Source organism: Peromyscus californicus, unplaced genomic scaffold (assembly GCF_007827085.1).
Source record: "Peromyscus californicus insignis strain IS unplaced genomic scaffold, ASM782708v3 Scaffold_14__1_contigs__length_90479793_seg_2, whole genome shotgun sequence".
Classification (NCBI taxonomy): Eukaryota; Metazoa; Chordata; class Mammalia; order Rodentia; family Cricetidae; genus Peromyscus; species Peromyscus californicus.
The window spans coordinates 42,607,129-42,628,416 of NW_026294436.1; the positions used below are offsets into that span (position 1 = coordinate 42,607,129).

Below are 21,288 nucleotides of genomic sequence, written 5' to 3' on the forward strand. Positions count from 1 at the left end.
CTGAGATTATAGGAGAAATAAGAGGGGGAACCAGAGCCTCTATCTGACAAGAGCAATCTCAACCATTTTAGACACCATGGTCCCTCTCTTCAGTGCTGTTCTGAGACAGTGCTGTCCTTCAGGGCTCTACTAACAAATGACCCCTATCTTGTTGGAAGCAGAGAATATTAGATATTACATAAATATACACAGGCACATAACTAACTGCAAACACCACTGGGTGTGATAAATGCCCCAAACTCCTCATTTCTCTCATTTTCTGCTGTTAAATCTCTGCATGCATTGTTGGTGTCTGGTTTCTCCCACCGTAAGACTAACCCCTTGCCTCAATTACACCCTCAATCATAAGTCCGCAAAAGATGTTACTCTCCTCTATTGGAAATTTAATGACTTGCACTCCTTTCTATCCAAAACTCTGTACAAGCCCCCATTTAAAAAAGGGTGAGCTTTCTTTCTTTTTAATAAAAAATATTTTTATTTAATGTGTACAGCTGTTTTGCCTACTTGTATGTATGTATACCACATGCATCCAGTGCCTACAGAGGACAGAAGGGCACATCAGAACCCCTTTGAACTAGAAGTTATAGATGATTGTAAGCTGCCACGTGGGTGCTGGTAACCAAAACTTGGGTCCTCTAAAAGAACAGCAAGTGTTCTTAACCACTGAGTCATCTCTCCAGCCTTGTGTATTTTCTTTCTATCACAGATATCTTTAGGAAAGAAACTTAACTTACAGCTTTCACTGTGTTACTACCAACTACCTATTGCAATATTAGGAGATATGATTTGTCTTAACTTTAAGTTGTCAAATCCAGTGGTCTTCCCTGATGTTTCTTTGGCATTTACAATCACTGTCACTACTGGCCACACTGCTGGTCTTTCCTCCCTTAGTACAGTGCTACCTCACCATCCTAGCTTTCCTCCTACATTATAAAGGCCATCTACTCTGTATCTTCTCTTCTTCTCCATGTATCAAAACACGAGTGTTCTTCAAAGTTTACTACCATCCCCCTGTATGTTTCCTGTTTGTCTGTCTCTTCTTGTCAGTCTGTCAACAGTAGCTATCACTGTAGATGTTTTGAATGCCAATAATCTTCCTTCTGTAAGCAGGAAGGAATTTTGATTTCTACCTGTGACACAATTTCTAATTATCAGATATATGCCTGTCCAGATGTGTACTACCCATCTCAAACTCAACACAGAACTCATTATCTTCTCTTAAATACTGGCTCCTTTCTCAACTTGATTTCTGTTAACAGTACCATTATCCTTCCAAATTTAAAATGTTTTTGACTTATTTTATTCCCCTAATTTTCCATCAATTATGCTGACATAATCTTTTAACATCTCCACCATTAAATCTCCATTTTCAATTCAAGATATGCAAACATTTACTTGCATTTAAGAGTTTTCAAGTTGGTGGGAAGATAGGTGATTCAGTCTTCTTTCTACAGGCATTTACAAGCAGGTGAGATAGTTGAGCAGGTAAAGGCATTCACTGTGTAAGCTTGATGACCTGAGTTTGACTACTAGAGTCATCTTAAAAAAAAAAAAAAAAAGCCAGAAGCCAGATGCAGTGGTACATATGTGTAATCCCAGCACTCCAACAGAAAGAATCAATTCCTGAAACTTCCTCTGCCCTTATAATGTAGGTGTGTGTGTGTGTGTGTGTGTGTGTGTGTGTGTGTGTGTGTGTGCGCATATGTACATATATCCACATATCTTTTAAAAATCCTACTAGGGGCTTTTGTAATCTTTGTTTGTTTGTTTGTTTGTTTTTTGAGACAGGGTTTCTCTGTGTAGTTTTGGTGCCTGTCCTGGATCTCGCTCTGTAGACTAGGCTGGCCTCAAAATTGCAGAGATCCGCCTGGCTCTGCCTCCTGAGTGTTGGGATTAAAGGCGTGGGCCACTGCCGCCCAGCTGTAATCTACTTCTTAAAAAAGTAGATTACAAATATATTAGATTTATTAGACTTATTCATTTTATTTTACATGTTTTATCTGCATGTATGTCTGTGTATCATGTGTGTACCTGGTGCCTATGGAGGTCAGACAAGGGCATCAGATCCCCTGGGACTGGAGTTATAGATGGTTGTGAACCACCATATGAGTGCTGGAAATGGAACCCGAGTCCTTTGCAAAAACAAGTGTTCTTAACTGCTGAATCTTTTCAGCCTCTTATAATCTACTTTTAATGATAAATAATCAAAACAATAATTATAATAGAGAGGGCTGAGAACAGAAACTCTTATTTCATACCTGGTTTACTGTAAAAGTATTCAAACTGGCCTAACTGCTTTTAGTCTTTTCCTTTATAATACTAGTTTTAGACTTATGTCTTCTTAAAAGTTTATTTTGAACTGGGCATGGTAGTACACACATTCAATTCCATCACTTGGGAGGGAATGGAAGGAAGATCAAGAGTTTAAAGTCAACATAAGGTACATGAAAGTCTATCTGAACAAACATATTTTGAATGTACATTTTCTTGCTCATATATTTTTAATTCTTTCCAATAGCTTTCATGATAAAACTGTCAGTCGTTCATTAGCCTATTATGCAAAGTTTTACAGTAAGCCCTAAGTATTCTTCATTATCTTTCATTACTTCTCTATACAAACCCCATACCTTTCAAGTCAGTTTATTCATTGGACTTGAAAATAATTTAATATTTTGTATGACACAGTTTTATGTAGCACGAATCTTAAAATTTCTTATTAATAAAAACAAACCTGGAGCCACGTACTGGGGTCAACGCTGGAAGATCAGAGAAGCAGAACAAGTCACAGCTTCCTCACCTCACAATTCCTCGGCTGATCCTGTTTCCTCAGACTGGAAGCCTCTGTGTCCTTACCCAAATGGATCTCAGCTGAACTGCTTCTCGAAATCCTGAATGCTTAACTAGCCAAAAGCTTCTAGTTTCTGGTCTTCATGCCTTATATACCTTTCTGCTTTCTGCCATCACTTCCTGGGATTAAAGGCTCTTGTTACCACGCCTGGCTGTTTCCAGTGTGGCCTTGAACTCACAGAGATCCAGGTGGATCTCTGCCTCAGGAATGCTAGGATTAAAGGCATGTGTGCCACCATTTTCTGGCCTCTATATCTAGTGGCTGTTCTGTTTCTCTGATCTTCCAGCATTTACCCCAGTATCTGACCCCAAATAAGTTTATTAGGGTGTACAGTATTTTGGGGAACATAATATCACCACAGTTTTATACAAGAAAAACTCACTGTTTAATTAATAAATATCTATTTGATCCTTTTGAGATTCATATTAAATCCTCTCAGTTCAGCATTCATAATGAGAAATGAGTTCTCCTCTCTTCAAATGCCCAAAGTAATTTTTACCTGACTAAATAATTTCACAATTAGGTACTGCTGCTTCTTCTTCTTCTTTTTTTTTTTTTTTTGCCATAGTTGTCTTGATTTATCATTGAATTGTTCTCATTTAACTTGTTCAAAGTCCATATTTTCTCCCTAGCCATAAGCTATGCTTCTCCAGCAGTTTTATCTTGTACTTCTTTGTGTTCAAATGCAGCACCTAACAGTGTCTTAAACACTATTTCCCATACAGTGGTAGGACATGGTAAGATATGGAGAGTCAATGGGTTAGTAGCCAGAGAGATTCTGAAGTCCCACTGAAATGCACAGTGGAATGTCGGGGGGAAATGCCCAAGTTTCACAGTAGGGATCTTACTTTGTCTGATAGGTGATAGGAAAACCATGGACGTTCTGAGTAAAAATAATGAACAGGTATAGTTTTATGAAGTTTCATCGATTCAGTAGCATGTCAAATTAACAAGCATATCCGAACATTACTGTCTAGAAGTGATGATGTACTAGAATTTAACCAGCACAAAGAACTTCTCTTGAATCTTTTCGAGACAGAAATTTGATTTAAAATCCCCAAGGTCAAGAAATCATAGTTTGACAGGCTTTCTGAGACAAAAATCTTCATTTCTTTCATCCTATATTACATAAAAAGCAGATCGAATTATTTATTTATTTTTCTTGGCATCCTCACTGGGCATAGTATATTTTCATGAATGGCAACTATGTTAGCAAATGACAAAGGTTTTGTTTAAACCTCAACTCAGTACAAGCTAACCCTGAGAATCTTATCTTCCGAGTTCTTCTGAAGAGTTCAGTAAATTCTTTATTACTCACAGGTGGAGATGCTTGCCATCTACAGTCAGGAAAGAACGCTAATCCTCAAGATAAGATTTGTTAACTGCATGTGGTGCCTCATACCTATAATCCTGCATTTGGAAACTGAAGGAGGATTCTGTTAATTAGAGTCCAACCCAAACTACACAGAAAGTTCCAAGCCAGACCAGGCTACAGAGTGAGTCCCTATCTTAAAACACCAAACCAACTCTCATCCCAATTTCCTTACATCCAAGGTTTAGTGCTACAGAGCAAAGCATGGGATTCGTAGTAGTCTACTCACTCAGCAATTAAACTTTTCTCTGGCATTCAAGCCAAATGTACATGCTAAACATTCCTTTCATTAAACAGAGACAGATTGAACATTGTCTATGCAGAAGTCAATGTGATGATGTACACAGATTTGCATTTTGTAAGTTATACTATCCTGGTCTTTATCAACTCTACTTGTGGGCAAACATGAATTACAGAAAACAACTCCCTTAATCAGAGGACAGGAGCTAGGATGGACAAGGTTACTACTGTAATGTTGTTTTAAAATGATTATTACATATCTTTATTTAACCAAATTCTTTTTAGGTATAGTAAGATAAAGACAAAGAAAAGTGGGGAGAAGAGAGAGGGAGGGGGTGGAAGAGAGGAACAGGGAGGGAGGGAAGAGAGAGAAAGTGACCAACTGAGACTCCAGGCTTGATAATTAGAATTTATAAGAGTATTCAACAGCAAGGAAACAATGTTTAAAACTGTGCCTTCTTTTCCTATGATGCAGTAGGGTACACTTTGTTGGTTTTGCTGAAGGATATCCATATTTACTTCCCTGAATTTATGTTTCCCTGTATGTATGTGCATGTATGGGGCTGGAGAATAGGAAACAAGTAGAATGAGACCAGACTCTAAAGACACCAAAAGTTAGGAGGTATAGATAGTTTTTTATAGTTATACAATTATTCAACAGAATGAGGCCATGACAAACAAAGAGTAGGACTAACATAAAAATATCTACCTGATGATAGAACTAGAAAAGACTGGATTAGGATAACCCCTTTATATCTCAACTGCAGGAAAAAGGACTCAGCTATAGAAGGCTAAGGTTGGAAACCAAATTGAATTAATAAAACAAAGAAAACTTACGCTAACTATGACAGATGTTTAAATAGTAGTAGAGGTATCTTTGGAACTGGCAGAAGACTACTCATAAGGCTTCAGTTAATAGTCATAAGAAATTAATTAGAAGACTGCAAGGATTTCATTTTTTTAAAATAAAGGTATACAAATATGTACACAAATATATGAGATAAATAAAATTAATAAAAACAATGCATTTGAAGGCAATCATTAATAAAAAGAAGTAATCACATAGTATCATGTAGCTTTTCTATTACAGTAAAGATATGGTTGCATTTATAACCTAACTTTCCTAGTTATTTATTATATCTACAACTCTTAAGATCAATAACTGGCACTTAGAAATTTATTAAAAAGCATCTTTAAATACAAAGTTAAAATAATTTCTGGTCTATATGTCTAATTTCATATGCTCAAAAGAAATCCTTTATGATCACTACAAATACACTATGCACAAAAGCTACTTCTTGATTTTTCACGAACACAAAGCATCTCCCTCACTCTTCCTCAGCAAGCCTCGCTATTACTGTACTCAGAGCAGTGTAAATTAACAGTATATTTTGGCTATTAGAAGTTATCTACATGACATGAACAGCTGGCCAGATAACATGGTGAGCTTTGTATGGAGCTAGCACTCTTTGTTAAAGCAAGGAAATTGTCCCTTATTTCTTACCCAGTGGTGGGCAGCACTATGTCTACAGACAGGGGGAAAAAAAAAAAAAAAGAAAACTTGAAACACACACAACTTAAACACATTTTTCAGTCCTTCCTTCTTTTTAAAAAATACACAGTCAGATTTACAAAATTTGGGGTGGTATTCCCCAAACCACGAAAAGTTTGGACAACAAAGGGTTACAAGAACAAGAAAGCCCTACCTTACCCAGAAATGACAGAAGGCTCTTCTCCTCTTCGGTGCTACTATCCAACCACTCCACCACATCACCAGGGGAAAGGAGACTCATCCTCCAGCCAGAAAACTTTTCCATACAGAGTACAATTACTGAATGATGGAGCGGCAAGAGAGGGATACAGAGACTAAATTCTTGGGGCTCAATATTTAAATTGCAGGCTAAGCTGTAAGGATGGAAGAGAAAATGTGATCCTCCTTCCACTCTGAATTCTGTCTCTGTGGCATCAATCTAACACAGCAGTGGGGGTGGGAGGCTGAGCGGAATAGAGAGGGTTAAAAGAGGCTGGTAGGAGAGAGGAAAGAGAGATTTGCTCTCTGACTCTTTTTGTTAAGCTTTAGCCTGAAAGAGAATGCCAGAATAAAATTGAATAATGATGTGTGTTTAATGACAGGAGAAAGCATGGGGAAATAAAGAATAGACACTCAAAGAAAAAAAAAGGGAAGAGGGGGGTGTCCTACACTGGAAGCAGCTTCGATAACCAGACAGCACAATAGCTAATCAGCTAGGTAAAGCACACCATCAACAAAAACAAAGATGCAAGAACAAACTCAGCATTCTGTTTTGTTCTGGGGAGAAAGGTTTTCAAATTTCCTTTCATCAGAACTGCAGCTCCCTAGCCTTTCCTGCCTTAGCTGTTTCAGCAGCATCCCAGCCCCCTTCAGGAGGATTTCCTGTGAGCAAAGGCAGGTTGATAAATCCGTGAATAGGAAGCTCTCATCTCTCCTTTTCTTCTCCTCCTGCTTTCCACCCCCCACCTCACATGGCGACTGCATTGATCGACAATAATGGAATCTGTAACAGACTGCCAACAGCAACATTAAGGATATTACAAGTCCACTTCATAAGAATTCGAGCGGGTGGTCGGAACTTGGGGGCAATTCTGGGCATCTAGTCAATAGCTCTGTCTTTCTTTGGAAGAAAGAAAGGGTGCGTGCATGCCTGCTTGTGTGTGTGTGTGTGTGTGTGTGTGTGTGTGTGTGTGTGTGTGTGTGTGCGCGCTTGTAAATCAAACTGACCCACTGCGAGTCAGCTGAAAACATCACCTCCTAGATTTTGCAATCATATTTTCACTGTAAGTCTCCTATTACTGCACACTACTTGTTTACATAATGGTTTTCTCCATTATACCTCATGCCTTTAGAAAGCAAAACCTCTTCCAATTAAAAAATTAATATCTAGCATATGGATTTCATGACTGTCTACTGAAAGATATATTATTGAAAATGAGATTATAATTTCTGTGTAAAAGATAATAATATTAAATAATCTCATATATCCCTAATCGAAAGTCCCCTGACATTAGTTAAAATAAAATCTATTTAAATTATATCTTATTTATTTGAGCAAAGAAGAGTGTAGTTATAATATCAGCTTTATAAACCTTTTCTGTAAACTGAGTGAGTAAGAGACTATGTCAGTATGTGAAGCATCACACTGGTTTTCCCTGCTAGAAGTCATAACTTAGCACCAATTTGTCCTTGTTATATAAACCATCCTTAAATATAAAAGGCAATAAAACTTACTCCTCAGATAATATTCCCTCAATTACTCAATATTCCTGATTCCCTCACAGCTGCCGTACTTACATGTTTAGATTCATTCTACATTAGTGATAATATATGCCAAGCACTATTTTAAGGCCTGACATAGAGACAGCTGCAAACAAGACAGTCAAAATCTCTAGCCCTACAGGGCTTAGAGTACATGGGAAAGTAGTAAACAATGGGCAAGATTAAAGTATATACTACTTTTGATAGTAAATAGCACAAGAAGAAAAGAAGCCGAGATGAATCATTCTAAAGCAGGTAGTCAACCACACCAAGACGTGACTACAGCGTGAAAGTGGTGGGGCTCGGAAGAAGGAAGCAGTTAGCTCAGGAGCAGGAAGAACTAGATGGGAAGAGGAGAAAGAGAAAGGGTGGTCAGGTGGATGAAGTAACTGGAAACTTCATCATGAAAAATTGCAATTGCCGGGCGGTGTTGGCGCACACCTTTAATCCCAGCACTCGGGAGGCAGAGCCAGGCGGATCTCTGTGAGTTCGAGGCCAGCCTGGGCTACCAAGTGAGTTCCAGGAAAGGCTCAAAGCTACACAGAGAAACCCTGTCTCGAAAAACCAAAAAAAAAAAAAAAAAAAAAAAAAGAAAAATTGCAATCAATGTCTTTGTCACTTTACCTTAAAGAGAAGATTGGGGGCTAAGGGGATGCATAAGGCTATTTTTGTTTTGTTATGAGAGCTATCATGAAATACAATTCACACGCCATCACAATTATCCCTTTCAAGTTAATCTGGTTTTGTTTGGTGGGGGGAGGGTTGGTTTTGTTTGTTTTTATGCTATGCATTGAACCCAGTGCCTTACACTAAACCCACATTTAGCACTATCTCCCTCAGCCTTAAAGTATTTTTAGAACAATCAAAAAGTTGTACAACCCTCACTACTACGTAATTACAGAACATTTTTACTGCCTCCACAAGAACCTCTGTCACCCACTATCAGTCACTCTTTTCTTTCCTGGACTCCTAGGCTCCTAGCATTACTAAGTTTGTCTCTCTCAATTTGCCTAGTCTGGACTTCATACAGTATGTCTCTGTGCTTGTTTTCTCATACTTGGGTTCATCCATACTTTTGCAAGTATTACTTCCTACTCTGTATATTTGGGCTGTTACACTTACAATATTACAAACAATGATGACATGAAAACCTGTATATACGTTTGCATGTGGAGGCCTGCATTTTAATAAAATATCAAAATAAGATGTTTTATATAATCTTCGTTTTTATTAAAGAATTTTAAAGTGCTATAAGAGAGCTACCTTCCAATATAACAATCATTTTATTTTCCTCCTAAATCTCATGGGATTCATTCTTCTTGGTGAAACTAAAACCTCTAACTCAGTTTCTTTTCTCCTTCTGTATTATTCTTGCAAACAGGCAAAGATTAACACTAAATAATAATGAATGGTGGTAGGTGATATATGACAGATGATCTTTTCTAAAGTAATATCTAAGTTGGCAAAAGTGGTGGAAGTATTTTCTTTGTATTTTTATGTAGTTTCAAGTTTAATGATAAGGTACAAGAATAGTACAAGGTATTTCTGAAACCCCTTTCCTAGACTCACCAGATGTCTATATGCTCCCAATTTTGTCTCATCATTCTCTCTGTATATTTATCATATATGTGCATTTTCTGAATCATTTGTGAAAGTTGGAGGTATTTTATCTTTTGCCATAAACTATTTTCAGATAAGTTTCTTAAAAAAAAGGAGAATCTTTCACATGAACAATAATAATCGAAATTATGAAATTTAGCATTGGCATTGATTGGTATTTTAAGAATAAAATTAAAGATGTCATTAAGTGTACTATTCACCATCTGAATTCTACTTTTGTACCATAGACTTTTGTTTGAAAAACCACTAATCTGGAAATGGAGAGATGGTTCAAAAATTAAGAGCACAGGCTACTCTTCCAGAGGACTCAGGTTCAACTGACTACTACATGGAGGCTCAGAACTGTCTTTAACTCCAGTCCCAAGGAATATCACACCCTCTTTGGCTTCTGCAGGCACTAGACAATGCATGGTGAGCAGATATACATGCAGGCAAACCCCCCCCACATACAATAAACCCAATTATCCTATAAAAATAATTAAAAACTGAACCCCAAATAAGGGAAAGTAATAATATATATTAAATGTTACAATAATGTCTCTCAAAATTTGAGGGATTTCTGAATATCTCACCATTCAGTGCGCTGTGATAGAGCTACAAGAGTAACTGACTCCAAGACAACTGAGTGAAAGGCTGTGTCTCCTCACTGCTTTAGCTAGGTACAAAACTCTTCCTCTAAGAAGCTTAAACCAAATGCCAAACTATAACTTTTTAAACATTTCAAAGAAATTTTTAAGTTTTTATTATTTATTTATTTGTTTGTTTGTTTACTGTGTGTACATAAGCATATGAGTGCAGAGGTCAGAGGACAAGTTATGGCAGTCAGTTCCCTCTACTAACCCACCTCCAGCTCTCATGCAGTTTGTACATAAATCATGCATCAGCAAGGGTCTCTCACATTCTTGTGAGTTACTTAACCTGTTACCTTTATGTTTTTAGACCTGATGAAACTAACGAAGCTAAGATGAACTTTCACTTATTTGGATTCAGGAAGCAAAGCCACAGAGAAACAAGGATATTAGTTATGAGATGTAGCTCTATTGTAAGTGTACTTAATACATACATAGAGGATGCTTTGATATCCTTCAGTGATACAACTTATAAGACAACAAAAGAGGTAAGGAAATAACACAATTACTAAAAAAAAAAAAAATCTGCTCAAATACTAAAGGCTGGTTTTATTTAAGGAAGTTGAAGACCATTTAGGAATGAAGGGAATCAGATTTTTAAACATTAAAGCTATACTTTCAAGAAGAAAAATTAAATGACAACTATAGTTAATTAACAGATAACTCTTCTTCAAAAAGACCTAGAAAGTGGCTAATATATAATTTTTTAAAATCTCCCCTAAAATAAAATTTAACATTATAATCAATTACTCAAACTGCATACAATTCTTAAAGTGTAAGATTTAGCAACCAATTATCAAATGAATAGTAGCAACTTAATATTTATTGAGTGTGTAAATAGGTAAACAGAAGCATCTACAATTGTTATGACTATTAAAAAGTTAAAAATAATTAGGACAGTATCTCCTCTATCTCTAGGCCCAACAGTATTCTGAATAATTGTGTCACTAAGAGTAAATAGTTCAATTTCCAGCAACCACATGGTGGCTCAGAACCATTTACAATGGGATCTGATGTCCTATGCTGTCGTGAAGATGTACAGGAAGACAGAACACTCACACACATAAATAAATAAATCTTTAAAAAAAAGAGTAAATAGGTCAGATGTGCATTTACACATTTAACTTCATTACTCCTTATGATAATGCATGAGTTGACTGAACATTTCTTCATTTATAAACAGGAAAGTTGAGATTTAGAGATATGACAAAATCATACTGCCTGTGAAGGGGGAGTTGGTAGGTATTCCTATTCCAGAGGTAACAATCCAGAGACTTTCTATAGAAGAGTTGTTGTTGGTTTTTTTTTTTTCTTCCTTTTTTCCTATAGCATTTTTAGCTATTCGGGGTGAGGTACAAATTTAAAGGTAAATAGTCATTACTTGTGAACTAAAGTATTTTACTTGCTTAATGATTTGAGAGACTAAAACAAATTTGAGATCAGTTGCAAAAACCAGTCAGCCAGAATACCTAGTTTCTAATGTAAAATGATGAAAGTCAACTTGAATTTAAAGTTTCATTGTTTTAACATGCTTCTTAACCATAGAATTTCACTGATCATTAGTACACATATAGCTATGTTTCATAAATAAATGTATTTTCCATGTCTAATAAGGATTTTTGACCCTAAAAGCATTTAAAGATTTAAGCATTTAAGCTGTTTGTTGCTGTGTTTGGTAAATTTTCCATTGCCAGCCTCAAAATGGAACCTACGTTTACTTTTACCATTGTTTTAAGTAGCATCTTTAAAGCAAAAAAAGAAAAGAAAAAAAAAGAAACAACAACAACAAACACATTTAGAGAAGAAAATCTGGCATGCGGTTTTTGGGAAAAATTCAATTTGGACATGTGGTGTCTAGTGAAAGTTCATGGAGATAGGCAAAGGAACACTTGAAAATGAAAAAGCAGTCTATAGATTGAGAGAAAATATTTGCAAACTAAATATCTGAAAGGGGGTTAGTATCCAAAAACTAATCACAAAACTCAACAGCAGAAACTGGAATAAACTGATTCAAAAATTGGCAAAGGGCCTGAATAAATGTTTCTCAAAAGACATAAAAATGGCCAGTAGGAGGGCTGGGGGATGGTTGGACTGGTACAGTGCTTGCTCTGCAAGCAGGAGGACCGGAGTGCAGATCCCCAGCACCCATGTCAAAAGCTGGGCAGAGCAGGCTGCCTTGTAATCTCAGTGCTATGAAGAGACAAGTGGGTCCTCAGAACTTGCTTACCAGCTAGTCTAGCTGAATAGGTGAACTCCAGGTTCAGAGGGAGATCCCTGGTACAAACAAGGTGAATAGCAGATGCTAAAGTCTGGCCTCCACACACCCATGCACATCAGCATAGCCCACACAGAAACTGAAGGTAACATAGAGTGATACAGGAAAATATCCAATGTTGACTCTGGCTTCTACATATGCACTCAGGGGTGTGTGCATCTCTGCATACATGGGAATACACATGGGCTAGCACACAGAGAGGAAGAAAAGGCCAACAGGTATTCAAAACAGCCCAACAACATTACTAACTATCAGGGAAACGCACATTAAAACCACAATGACACCTTATATCAGATTACAGATGTTAGGTGCTCTAGTCCATGCCAGCTCAATGTGGTAAGATTTTCTTGAAGGCTTTAAAGAAGTAAGTTGCCAGGCTGTGAGGCAGGTGTGAGAACAGAACCCAAAGATGGTCTTCAGGAGTTAATAATAAGCCTTTCTCAACAACCAGCAAAAATGATCATGGATCTCAGTCCTAGATATTCAACAGGTTGCAAGAAGAGGACTGAGCATTTGGCTGAGATGAAAATACAAGATGGTCTACTTCTTGATTTGATCTTGTAATCTTCTCAGCAAAGAATAAACTAGACTCTACCTGGGCTTCTGGTCTGAAAAATAATAAATAGGTATTGTAATTTGCTAAGCTGTTAGTATATGATTATATAGCAATACAAAATTAATCTAGGAGTCAGAGAGATGGCTCAGCAGATAAAGGTGATAGTTGCAAGCCTGAGTACCCAAATTCAATCCCTGAAAGTCACATAAAAAGCCACATGAGGTAGGACACATACATAATCCCAACACCCCTACGGTGAGCTGACAAGCAGAGACAAGAGAATCATCTGGAAGCTTGGAGGCCAGCTAGCCTGAAATATGCATCACAATGGCAAAATAAGACAGACTCTGCCCAACAAGGTGATAGGTAAGAACTAAGTCCTCTGAGCCTTTAATGAGCTCCCCGATTTGTTGTGTTGTACAAAGTATAGATTGTTCATTTTCATTGTATAGAATTCTACTATGGCCGGGCAGTGGTGGCGCATGCCTTTAATCCCAGCACTTGGGAGGCAGAGGCAGGTGGATCTCTGTGAGTTCGAGGCCAGCCTGGTCTACAGAGCAAGATCCAGGAAACGCACAAAGCTACACAGAGAAACCCTGTCTCGAAAAACCAAAAAAAAAAAAAAAAAAAAAAGGGGGGGGATTTTACTATGTAAGCAAATCAGAATTTATCCATTCTGCTACTGACAGAAATTAGGGTAGTTTCTGATTTTTAGCTATCAAAAGAAGTACAGTTATACACATTTTTGTGCAGGTCTCTCAGTGACCATTTCTGCATCACTTTTCTGTTCATAATTGTTGGGTCATAGAGCATTGTTCAACTCTGAACCTGCCAAACATTCTCCAAAGTAAATGCTTCTGTTTATACTCAGCAGTCATGTGTATGGTTTCTTTATTTCTCTGGTCTAGATTCTTAACAGCACATGTTGTTTTCTGTTTTTGCTATTTTCGTCATTTTGATGGGGCATGATCCTATTTTGGGAACTTCTCTCCACAGACTGCATGGCCTCCTGTGAAATGCATACTCCAGTCTTGCCTTTTTCTTACAGATGAGTTCCTTACATACCAAGATTGAGTGTTAGAATTTTCAAATGTCTTTTTTTCAGCTATTTGAGAAAATGTAATGTAATCATCAGTAAGACCAAGCCTAAACCCACAGAGCCTCAAACCCTTTCCATTCTTTTACACAGCTTTTACATGGATGAAGAAAAACAGTCTACATTTAAATACTTAAAATATTAAACTTTCTGGAAAACCTATGAGGAAGTTGTTCTAAGTCACATCACTTTAGAGCAATAAGTGATAGACATTTCAGGCCCACTACTTAATGAAAATTTCACTGTTAAATAAAATTTGCAAGCTATTCACAATAAGATATGCTTGTAAGAGGAAAAAGTCTAGTAATATGATTAGTTGGATTTTTCTCCTAAGGAAAACTGTATGGAAACCTGGCTTCTGTTTTCAAATGTTCTAGCATTTGACAAACAAAGCAGTGTGATCAAAGCCTGCTCCAAGCAGTTCCACTGAGGCATGGAAGATTTGCATGGTCTTACAAATGCTGTTGCAAGGAATGAGTTTTATTTCTCTTAATAATGGTAACAACTCTTAGAATTTCTTCTTCGGGAGATGGCTATGAGGATGACAGAGACTCCAATCTGGGGAAAAGGTTGCCCTTTTGTGCAAATTTACCTACAAAGGTTGATCATCAATCACTTACTGAGTGCTGTTTTCATCAAGGAAGAGAAGAAATAAAACTAGAATACTAAAGGCATATTTCAAAAATGTTAGCAGTTATAGCCAGGCAAATAGTTATAAGTAAACAATGTGGCACTTACCACTTCAGGGAAGTACAGTGACATTTCATTGAACTTCAAGTTTCCCAAAAAAACTACAGGATGTTTGTAAAAAAAAAAAAAAATGTGTATAACATACACACACACACACACACAAGATAAAATATTTTAATTTGTCAAAAATCTCAAATTTCAGTTGTGGCAGAGATACAACAAAAATACATTCCAAATATCATGATACAATTCTGTCACATTGGTTTTCTACACTCTGAAACAACACTGATGAGAGTTTGCTAGAACTCTTAGGAAGTTGGTCCTGTTAGCAGACAGGCTATGACTGCCTCCCTACTTCAGAGGCAGCACCCCTTTCTTTCTGTCCTGGACTCAATAGCCCTACCTAAACCTGTTCTCACACAGTGAGGGTTTCTTGTGGCTCTTCCTATGCTCACTGTAGCACACTATTTCTCTTTTTAAATTCCATTTCATTCATTTACTTGACAGTTAATATTCTAGGTGTTCTTGAAAAGGGGAACTATTTTTTTTTTGTTTTTCGAGACAAGGTTTCTCTGTGCAGCTTTGCGCCTTTCCTGGGACTCACTTGGTAGCCCAGGCTGGCCTCGAACTCACAGAGATCCGCCTGGCTCTGCCTCCCGAGTGCTGGGATTAAAGGTGTGTGCCACCACCACCGGGCTAAAAAGGGGAGCTATTTAAGCAGGGATCCAAACATCTTAGCTTTCCTATTTGACTCAAGACTAAAAGTCAAATTAGATACACAAACTCATTCGAAGTATTTTAGAAAAAAAAAAAAAGGTAACAATTCTCCTAGTCTTCAGATAGCTAAAGTAATAAGCAAGAGCAGTGGACTGCACAGCAGCCTATACAGATATCCCACAGCCTTTCAAACTGGATTCAAGATGTCACAGCCATCTGTCCAAAAGTTTGCTCCCCTCCCCAAGACCACTACACTGAATGATAACTGCCTGCTCTTGACAGCTCAAATTGCTTATTTTCTCAGAACAGACATGAGAAAGAGCAAGTGGGAAGTTCTTCTTCAAAAAATAAGGCTGCAAAATCTAATTTCCCAAGGCATGTTGCAACAGCTCATTACTTGTAAAACACTCTGAACCCAGGAATGGGGAAAAAAACCAAAACAAAACAAAAAACAAAAGTGCCATTCCAGAGTCAAGGCATTGGCAGATCTCTTCACCTTTAAGTTCACAGTGCATCTGATGCAACTTAATGCCAGGGTCTGGACTGGGGAAAGAAACTACCAGAGAAGACAAAGACCTTCATGTTAATTTTGGTCTCCAATTCAGTTAAGTTTCTCTTGTCAAAGATGTACAGAATTAATCTAGGTGGCATTGCTTAAGGCTTCTGAACACAAGCTGATCACAGTCACAGATAAATGAGCATCTTAGTACACATCATCAGCACTTGAAATCTCAATCAGCAAAAGAATCCATACGGCATGCAGAGCCTTAACCAGGAACAACAGGGCAAAGAGACACAACTCTCCCTACACTCCTGAGAGTGTAAAATAGTGTATGCATTAATTCACAGGAGTTACTTACTTTTCACTGCAACTGAAGCCCAGAGAAATGCAAACCAGAATAATCATGACTAACCACTAGAGAGCGGCAGAGAAGAGAAGAGAAACAAGCAAGTCTGTAACAAACTGCCTCCCATTGAAGCAGATGGAAACCATCATGCGGTTTCTGAGCAGGGATTCCTGGAGCTGTACATGGATAACCATATACTTCTCATGAGTAAATAAATTAACTTCACAATTCAGGGTGTTGCATATGCTCAGCTTCATGTTTGTGTCCCTGGCCTTTTGCCTTCATTTTATCAGAACATAAAACAATTATATTCAAGAATTAGAAAGAAACCAGTAAAAAGAAGAAATCCTTTGAGTGATTCAAAGTTTTGATTAACTAGTAAAAAATGACTGCAGAAATGCAGAAATCCACAGCCAAGCACCAGGCTGAGCTCTGGGAGTTCAGTCGAAGAGAAGGAAAAAGGATTATATGAGCAGGTGTGTGTGTGTGTGTGTGTGTGTGTGTGTGTGTGTGTGTGTGTGTGTGTGTGTGTGTGTGTGTGTTCAAGAGCATGATGGGGAAATCTACAGAGACAACTGAATCAAGCTCATAGGAACTCACAAACTTTAGACCAACAGCTGTGGAACCTGCATGGGACTGGACTAGGCCCTCTGCATATGGCAGACAGTTTGTGTAGCTAGGTCTGTTTGAGGGGCCCCTGGCAGTGGGATCAGGATCTATCCCTGGTGCATGCATGAACTGGCTTTTTGGAGCCCATTACCTATGGTGGGATGCCTTGTTCAGCCTCGATGCAGGGGGGAGGGGCTCAGTCCTGCCTCAACTGAATGTACCAAGCTTTGCTGACTCCCCATAGGAGGCCTTACTCCTTCCGGAGGAGGGGATTGGGGGGGACTGGGGGACAGCGGGAGGAAGGATGAGAGGGGGATCTGTGGTTGGTATGTAAAATGAATAAAAAATTTCTTAAATAAAAAAACTATAAAAATGACTGCAGAATGGCTTGCCTTCTTTGGGAACTTAATACATAATCTGTATTTCTATGGAGATATTTGTAGTTAAAGAAATTTATAAAACTAATATAATAAGGAGTGATGGAAATGGTCCTTCTAGGAAATACTGATCCAGCTGCCTTCTGCACACAGGAGACATTCTTCCCTTCTGCTCCTCACTGCCCTGCCCCATTCCATTCCCACTGAAAACTGATACCTAACTGCTTTCTTCTACCCTAGAAAGCATAAGCCTTTACTGTGTGAATTCACACGCAGAAGGGAAAAGAACATTTGCCTCCTTTTCTGGCACAGCAGTGTAGTTCATAATGATTAGGTTGATTAGTTTTGTGGTTAGGTTGGTTAGTAATGGTTTATTTCAACTTAAGTCAGTAAAATACTACCAGTGGACTTGGCTTCTGATTGTTCCTGGCATAAGCAAACAACACCAGACCAAAGGTCCATCTTAATCTCCCCTACTCTTTCTGTCCTGTAATGTACACATAACCATGGTATCCATACGTATACCACAGCAGTTCTTTTTACATATTTTAAGCAGGATGAAACTGAAGACAAAAACCCAAGCCTTATGTAGTTAAACCTAAGCACTACTAAGTTGGATGGACTATCCTGCCATTATTTTCACAGCCTTCAGACCTCTTAGAAACAGTGTACTGAAGTAATGGGTTCTTCGGTAAGACAAACAGTGGACAGTCTCTTGTTTCCTACTGTGTGGAGAATTCACTTTGCAATGGTTTCTGAGATAGCCCACGGCAATAATGAAATGATTTCTTACAACTTACTGCCCATCTCCCACATACTTGTAAATCAGCACTCAGCTTACACAGATCCAGGCCCATACTAGAATGAGCAGGTTAGGAAACAACACAAAAGAGTAATGTGTCTTCACTGTGCTTATAGCTAAATCAGACTAACTTGTTCCCAGGAGTTTTAAAGAACCATGACAGATTCTTTTGGCAGTGACTATCGTTACTATTTAGCTCACTAGAATAGTGTGGCTTTCATCACAAGAGTCTCCAGAAAAATGGAAAGGGCAGCAACATTTTAAAGAGACTACATGCCAATGTATGCAGGCGGATGCTCACTGTCCTGACTTTCAAGATCCTCCACTTAAGTTATCCTCTAACACATAATTCATAATGTAAAGTAATAGAGAACTAAAGAGAAACAGAGCTGGACCCTGGAAAACAACTGGTCCAAATGGTTGAATACTTAAAAAACCTCTATCTTATCTTTCTTTAAAGTAATATAGAAAAGAAGTGAATATAGGAAGATTTTATTTTTGCTTGTAGTAAAATATAAAAGTACATAAATAGATATTTGTATATAACATGCAGAAAATTTCCAAGACTTCAAGTCTTTAAAAGAAATTATAATCAATTTTAAGAGTTTTAACTTCATGTACAGATACGAAATGGTACTTATATAATATGTAACTTATTAAAATTAACATATAAACTAGGCATTTTCCTTAACTACAAGCCATTTTTACTTTCTAATAAGTATTTAATTTATAATTGGCTTTATTCAAGAGTAAGTATTAATAATAACCTCATAATACTCAATCCTCAATATTTTCTCCACATAAGATTTTAATATGGGTTCACAATGCATCTGATCTATTTGGGCAATAACTCCTCATTTATGAGACTAGCAACTACAGTATAGGTAAAATGTAAGGTCTAAATATAAACAGTATCATATACACAACAAACAAATGAACCAAAAAAACCTCAAACCAAAAGACATTAAACTGAGAGTTAAAAATCTAGGTTTTCACTTGAGTAAGTACCAAAAGTCCGTATGTTTCAGTGTTTCCACTGAAAAAAAGGAAGAAAATGGGCTATAGATAGTCTTTAAAGTCCCAGATTTAACTTTCATGAGTCAACCAGTTAAAATCTCTAAATTTTCGTCTGCTGAGAGAATATTAAAAGGCAACCTTTTATAATCAGAACAAGCACACTTTCCATATGAATACTCTTACTGTTGTCTATGGATCTAACCTGTTGAACTTTCTGAATGACAATTACATTCTATAGAGATTCAAGCAGTGCCCTTAATATCTTGCTGAATGTTAAATATATTCTGTGTCTCTCAGAAATGAGTTCTCTCAGTTCCCAAGTATCTTTAGATTTCATGAAGAATTTGGAGACAGATCCAAAGTAAGTATCGGTTTCACATTGTATTATTAAAAGAACAAGCAAATGTTGTTGTGTTACTATTCTGCTACCCTCACTGTTCTTTTAATTCCAGACGGATGTTTTAGTGCTGGATTTCGTGCTAGACTACTGACAGTTCCTACACAATATTTCTGTAAACACAAAGAAATGAAAAACAGCTTATTTTTTAAAATCAATACTCATGACAGCAAAGAGTACATTTGCATAGTAAAACACACGAATTTAACTATATACAAACATTAATTCCTGGCGATTCTTACCTGGGGTCTGCATTCTTTGAAGTTTCTGGGTGTTGCTAACATGATCTTTCCTGCATGCCAGTCAGAAACTCGGAACACTTTGTGTACAGTACTCGCCTGTGCTTGCTTTCCAGTTCTCTCTCCCTTTCTGCTCTCACTCTGTGCCTCAGACAGTTTGGAATGCAGAAAAGCCAGAGCCAATGCCAGTCAAACTCAATCCACCCCCTTCCTTTCTTTTGCTAGAGAGCACTAAACAATAGCCACTCTTCCTTGCTCACTCACCACTGTGTCTCTTTCATTAGCATTGAGCATTAGAAAAATATGTCAGGAGAAGGAATGTGATTTACCCAGCTAGGTAAATTTTATTTTTTCTGTTCCAAGGGTGGGAGGACAGGCTGTGCTTCTTTTTGTGTATTTTTAAAAATCTATTTTGAAAGCTAATTTCAGGTCTTATTTTGAAATGTTGCTGTGTTTAATCAACACAAACTTAAGTACAAAAATGGTGTAACTCTTACACAGACTCATCAGTATCTTTTAAATTACTTTACTAATCAAACAAATTTAACTTATCATGATGAAAATATATTTAGAAAAGAAATATATTTATTTCTGTAAGGTCCTTTGTTTAGATCTCAAACTGGAATTTCATTTTAAAGCAAAGAACAGTAACTGAAGAATAATTTTACAAACTGAGAGATTCTACTAAACTACTTACTAGGCCCAATGAAATTATAGGTAATATCACTGTACTCACTCATCATTTGAGTCTGTTCTAAAATAAGACACTTCCAAGGTATTTTTCCACACCCCCAAAAATGGAAGACAGGTTAACAATGTGATCTTCATTATTGGTGTGAGGACCTAACACACTATATTGCTGCTCAGTTGCTGAGGCTAGCATGTCAAGTAATCCATACAAACTACCTATTCCTTTAATCCCTATTGCTATTCAAATATGATGAAAAGCATAACCAAGTATTATGCAGAAATATTCAAACTGAGGGTCTGCATATTAAGACTTAACACTCAGTAGATTTCTACCCTGCCCTGTACAAGACAAAATGAAATATTGACCCTTATACAATACAAAGTTACATCATTATAAATTACAGTTTTTTAGTTGAACTTAGAACACACAAAGCACAATGGAATTAATTATTCATAGCAATGCTTCAAATAAATAAACAGTAATTTCCACAATTCTATTTAAGAGAATTAAGAACAGTGAGTGTAAGTCACAGGAAGAGACCTCAGCTCAAAATGACAAACGAAATGGAAGTCAGAGTTGATGAGTTACAGAAGTGGCTTTCTGAAAGTAATGACTGCTGTGGGAGTGAGTTCCAAACTCTTCCCAAGCAGTCAGCTGTCCATTGATCAAAATCCTGCAACTAGTTCTCAAACTTTGTTACTAATACTAAGCAATATCAGTGTCATTTGTAAGAGTACAGTAATCTTTTCCCAAATGTTCATGCAGATAATCTCAACTGTGATGGTTTCTTCTGAAATGTTTTTAAAACATTAAGCTCTGTTATTACTTATTACTCTTACAAAAGCTTTGAATGGTAGCAAGTTCAGGTCAATAATGGCATTGTCAGATATCTGAAGGAAAACTGTAAGACTACTTTACTGTATTCTGAAAAAAACATTTACTTTCTGCAGTTCTAATACTTGACAAGATCTTG

At 37.3% G+C, this 21,288-nt stretch overlaps 1 protein-coding gene across 7 annotated transcripts in view; it reads right to left on the reverse strand.

Moving 5' to 3' along the window:
* Positions 1-21,288, reverse strand: part of Rasal2 (RAS protein activator like 2) — a 309,127-nt gene that overhangs the window by 110,367 nt on the left and 177,472 nt on the right. Inside the window, exon 1 of one of the 7 annotated variants that reach the window (XM_052737306.1) lies at positions 19,628-19,725. The exons of 4 other annotated variants lie outside the window; for them this stretch is intronic. In XM_052737306.1, coding sequence (XP_052593266.1) covers positions 19,628-19,640 — 13 coding nt within the window. In that variant the 5' untranslated portion in view covers positions 19,641-19,725. Of the gene's footprint in view, positions 1-6,166; positions 7,147-19,627; positions 19,726-21,288 lie in introns of those variants that run through there. 2 more of the 7 variants (XM_052737304.1, XM_052737308.1) reach the window with 2 other exon arrangements.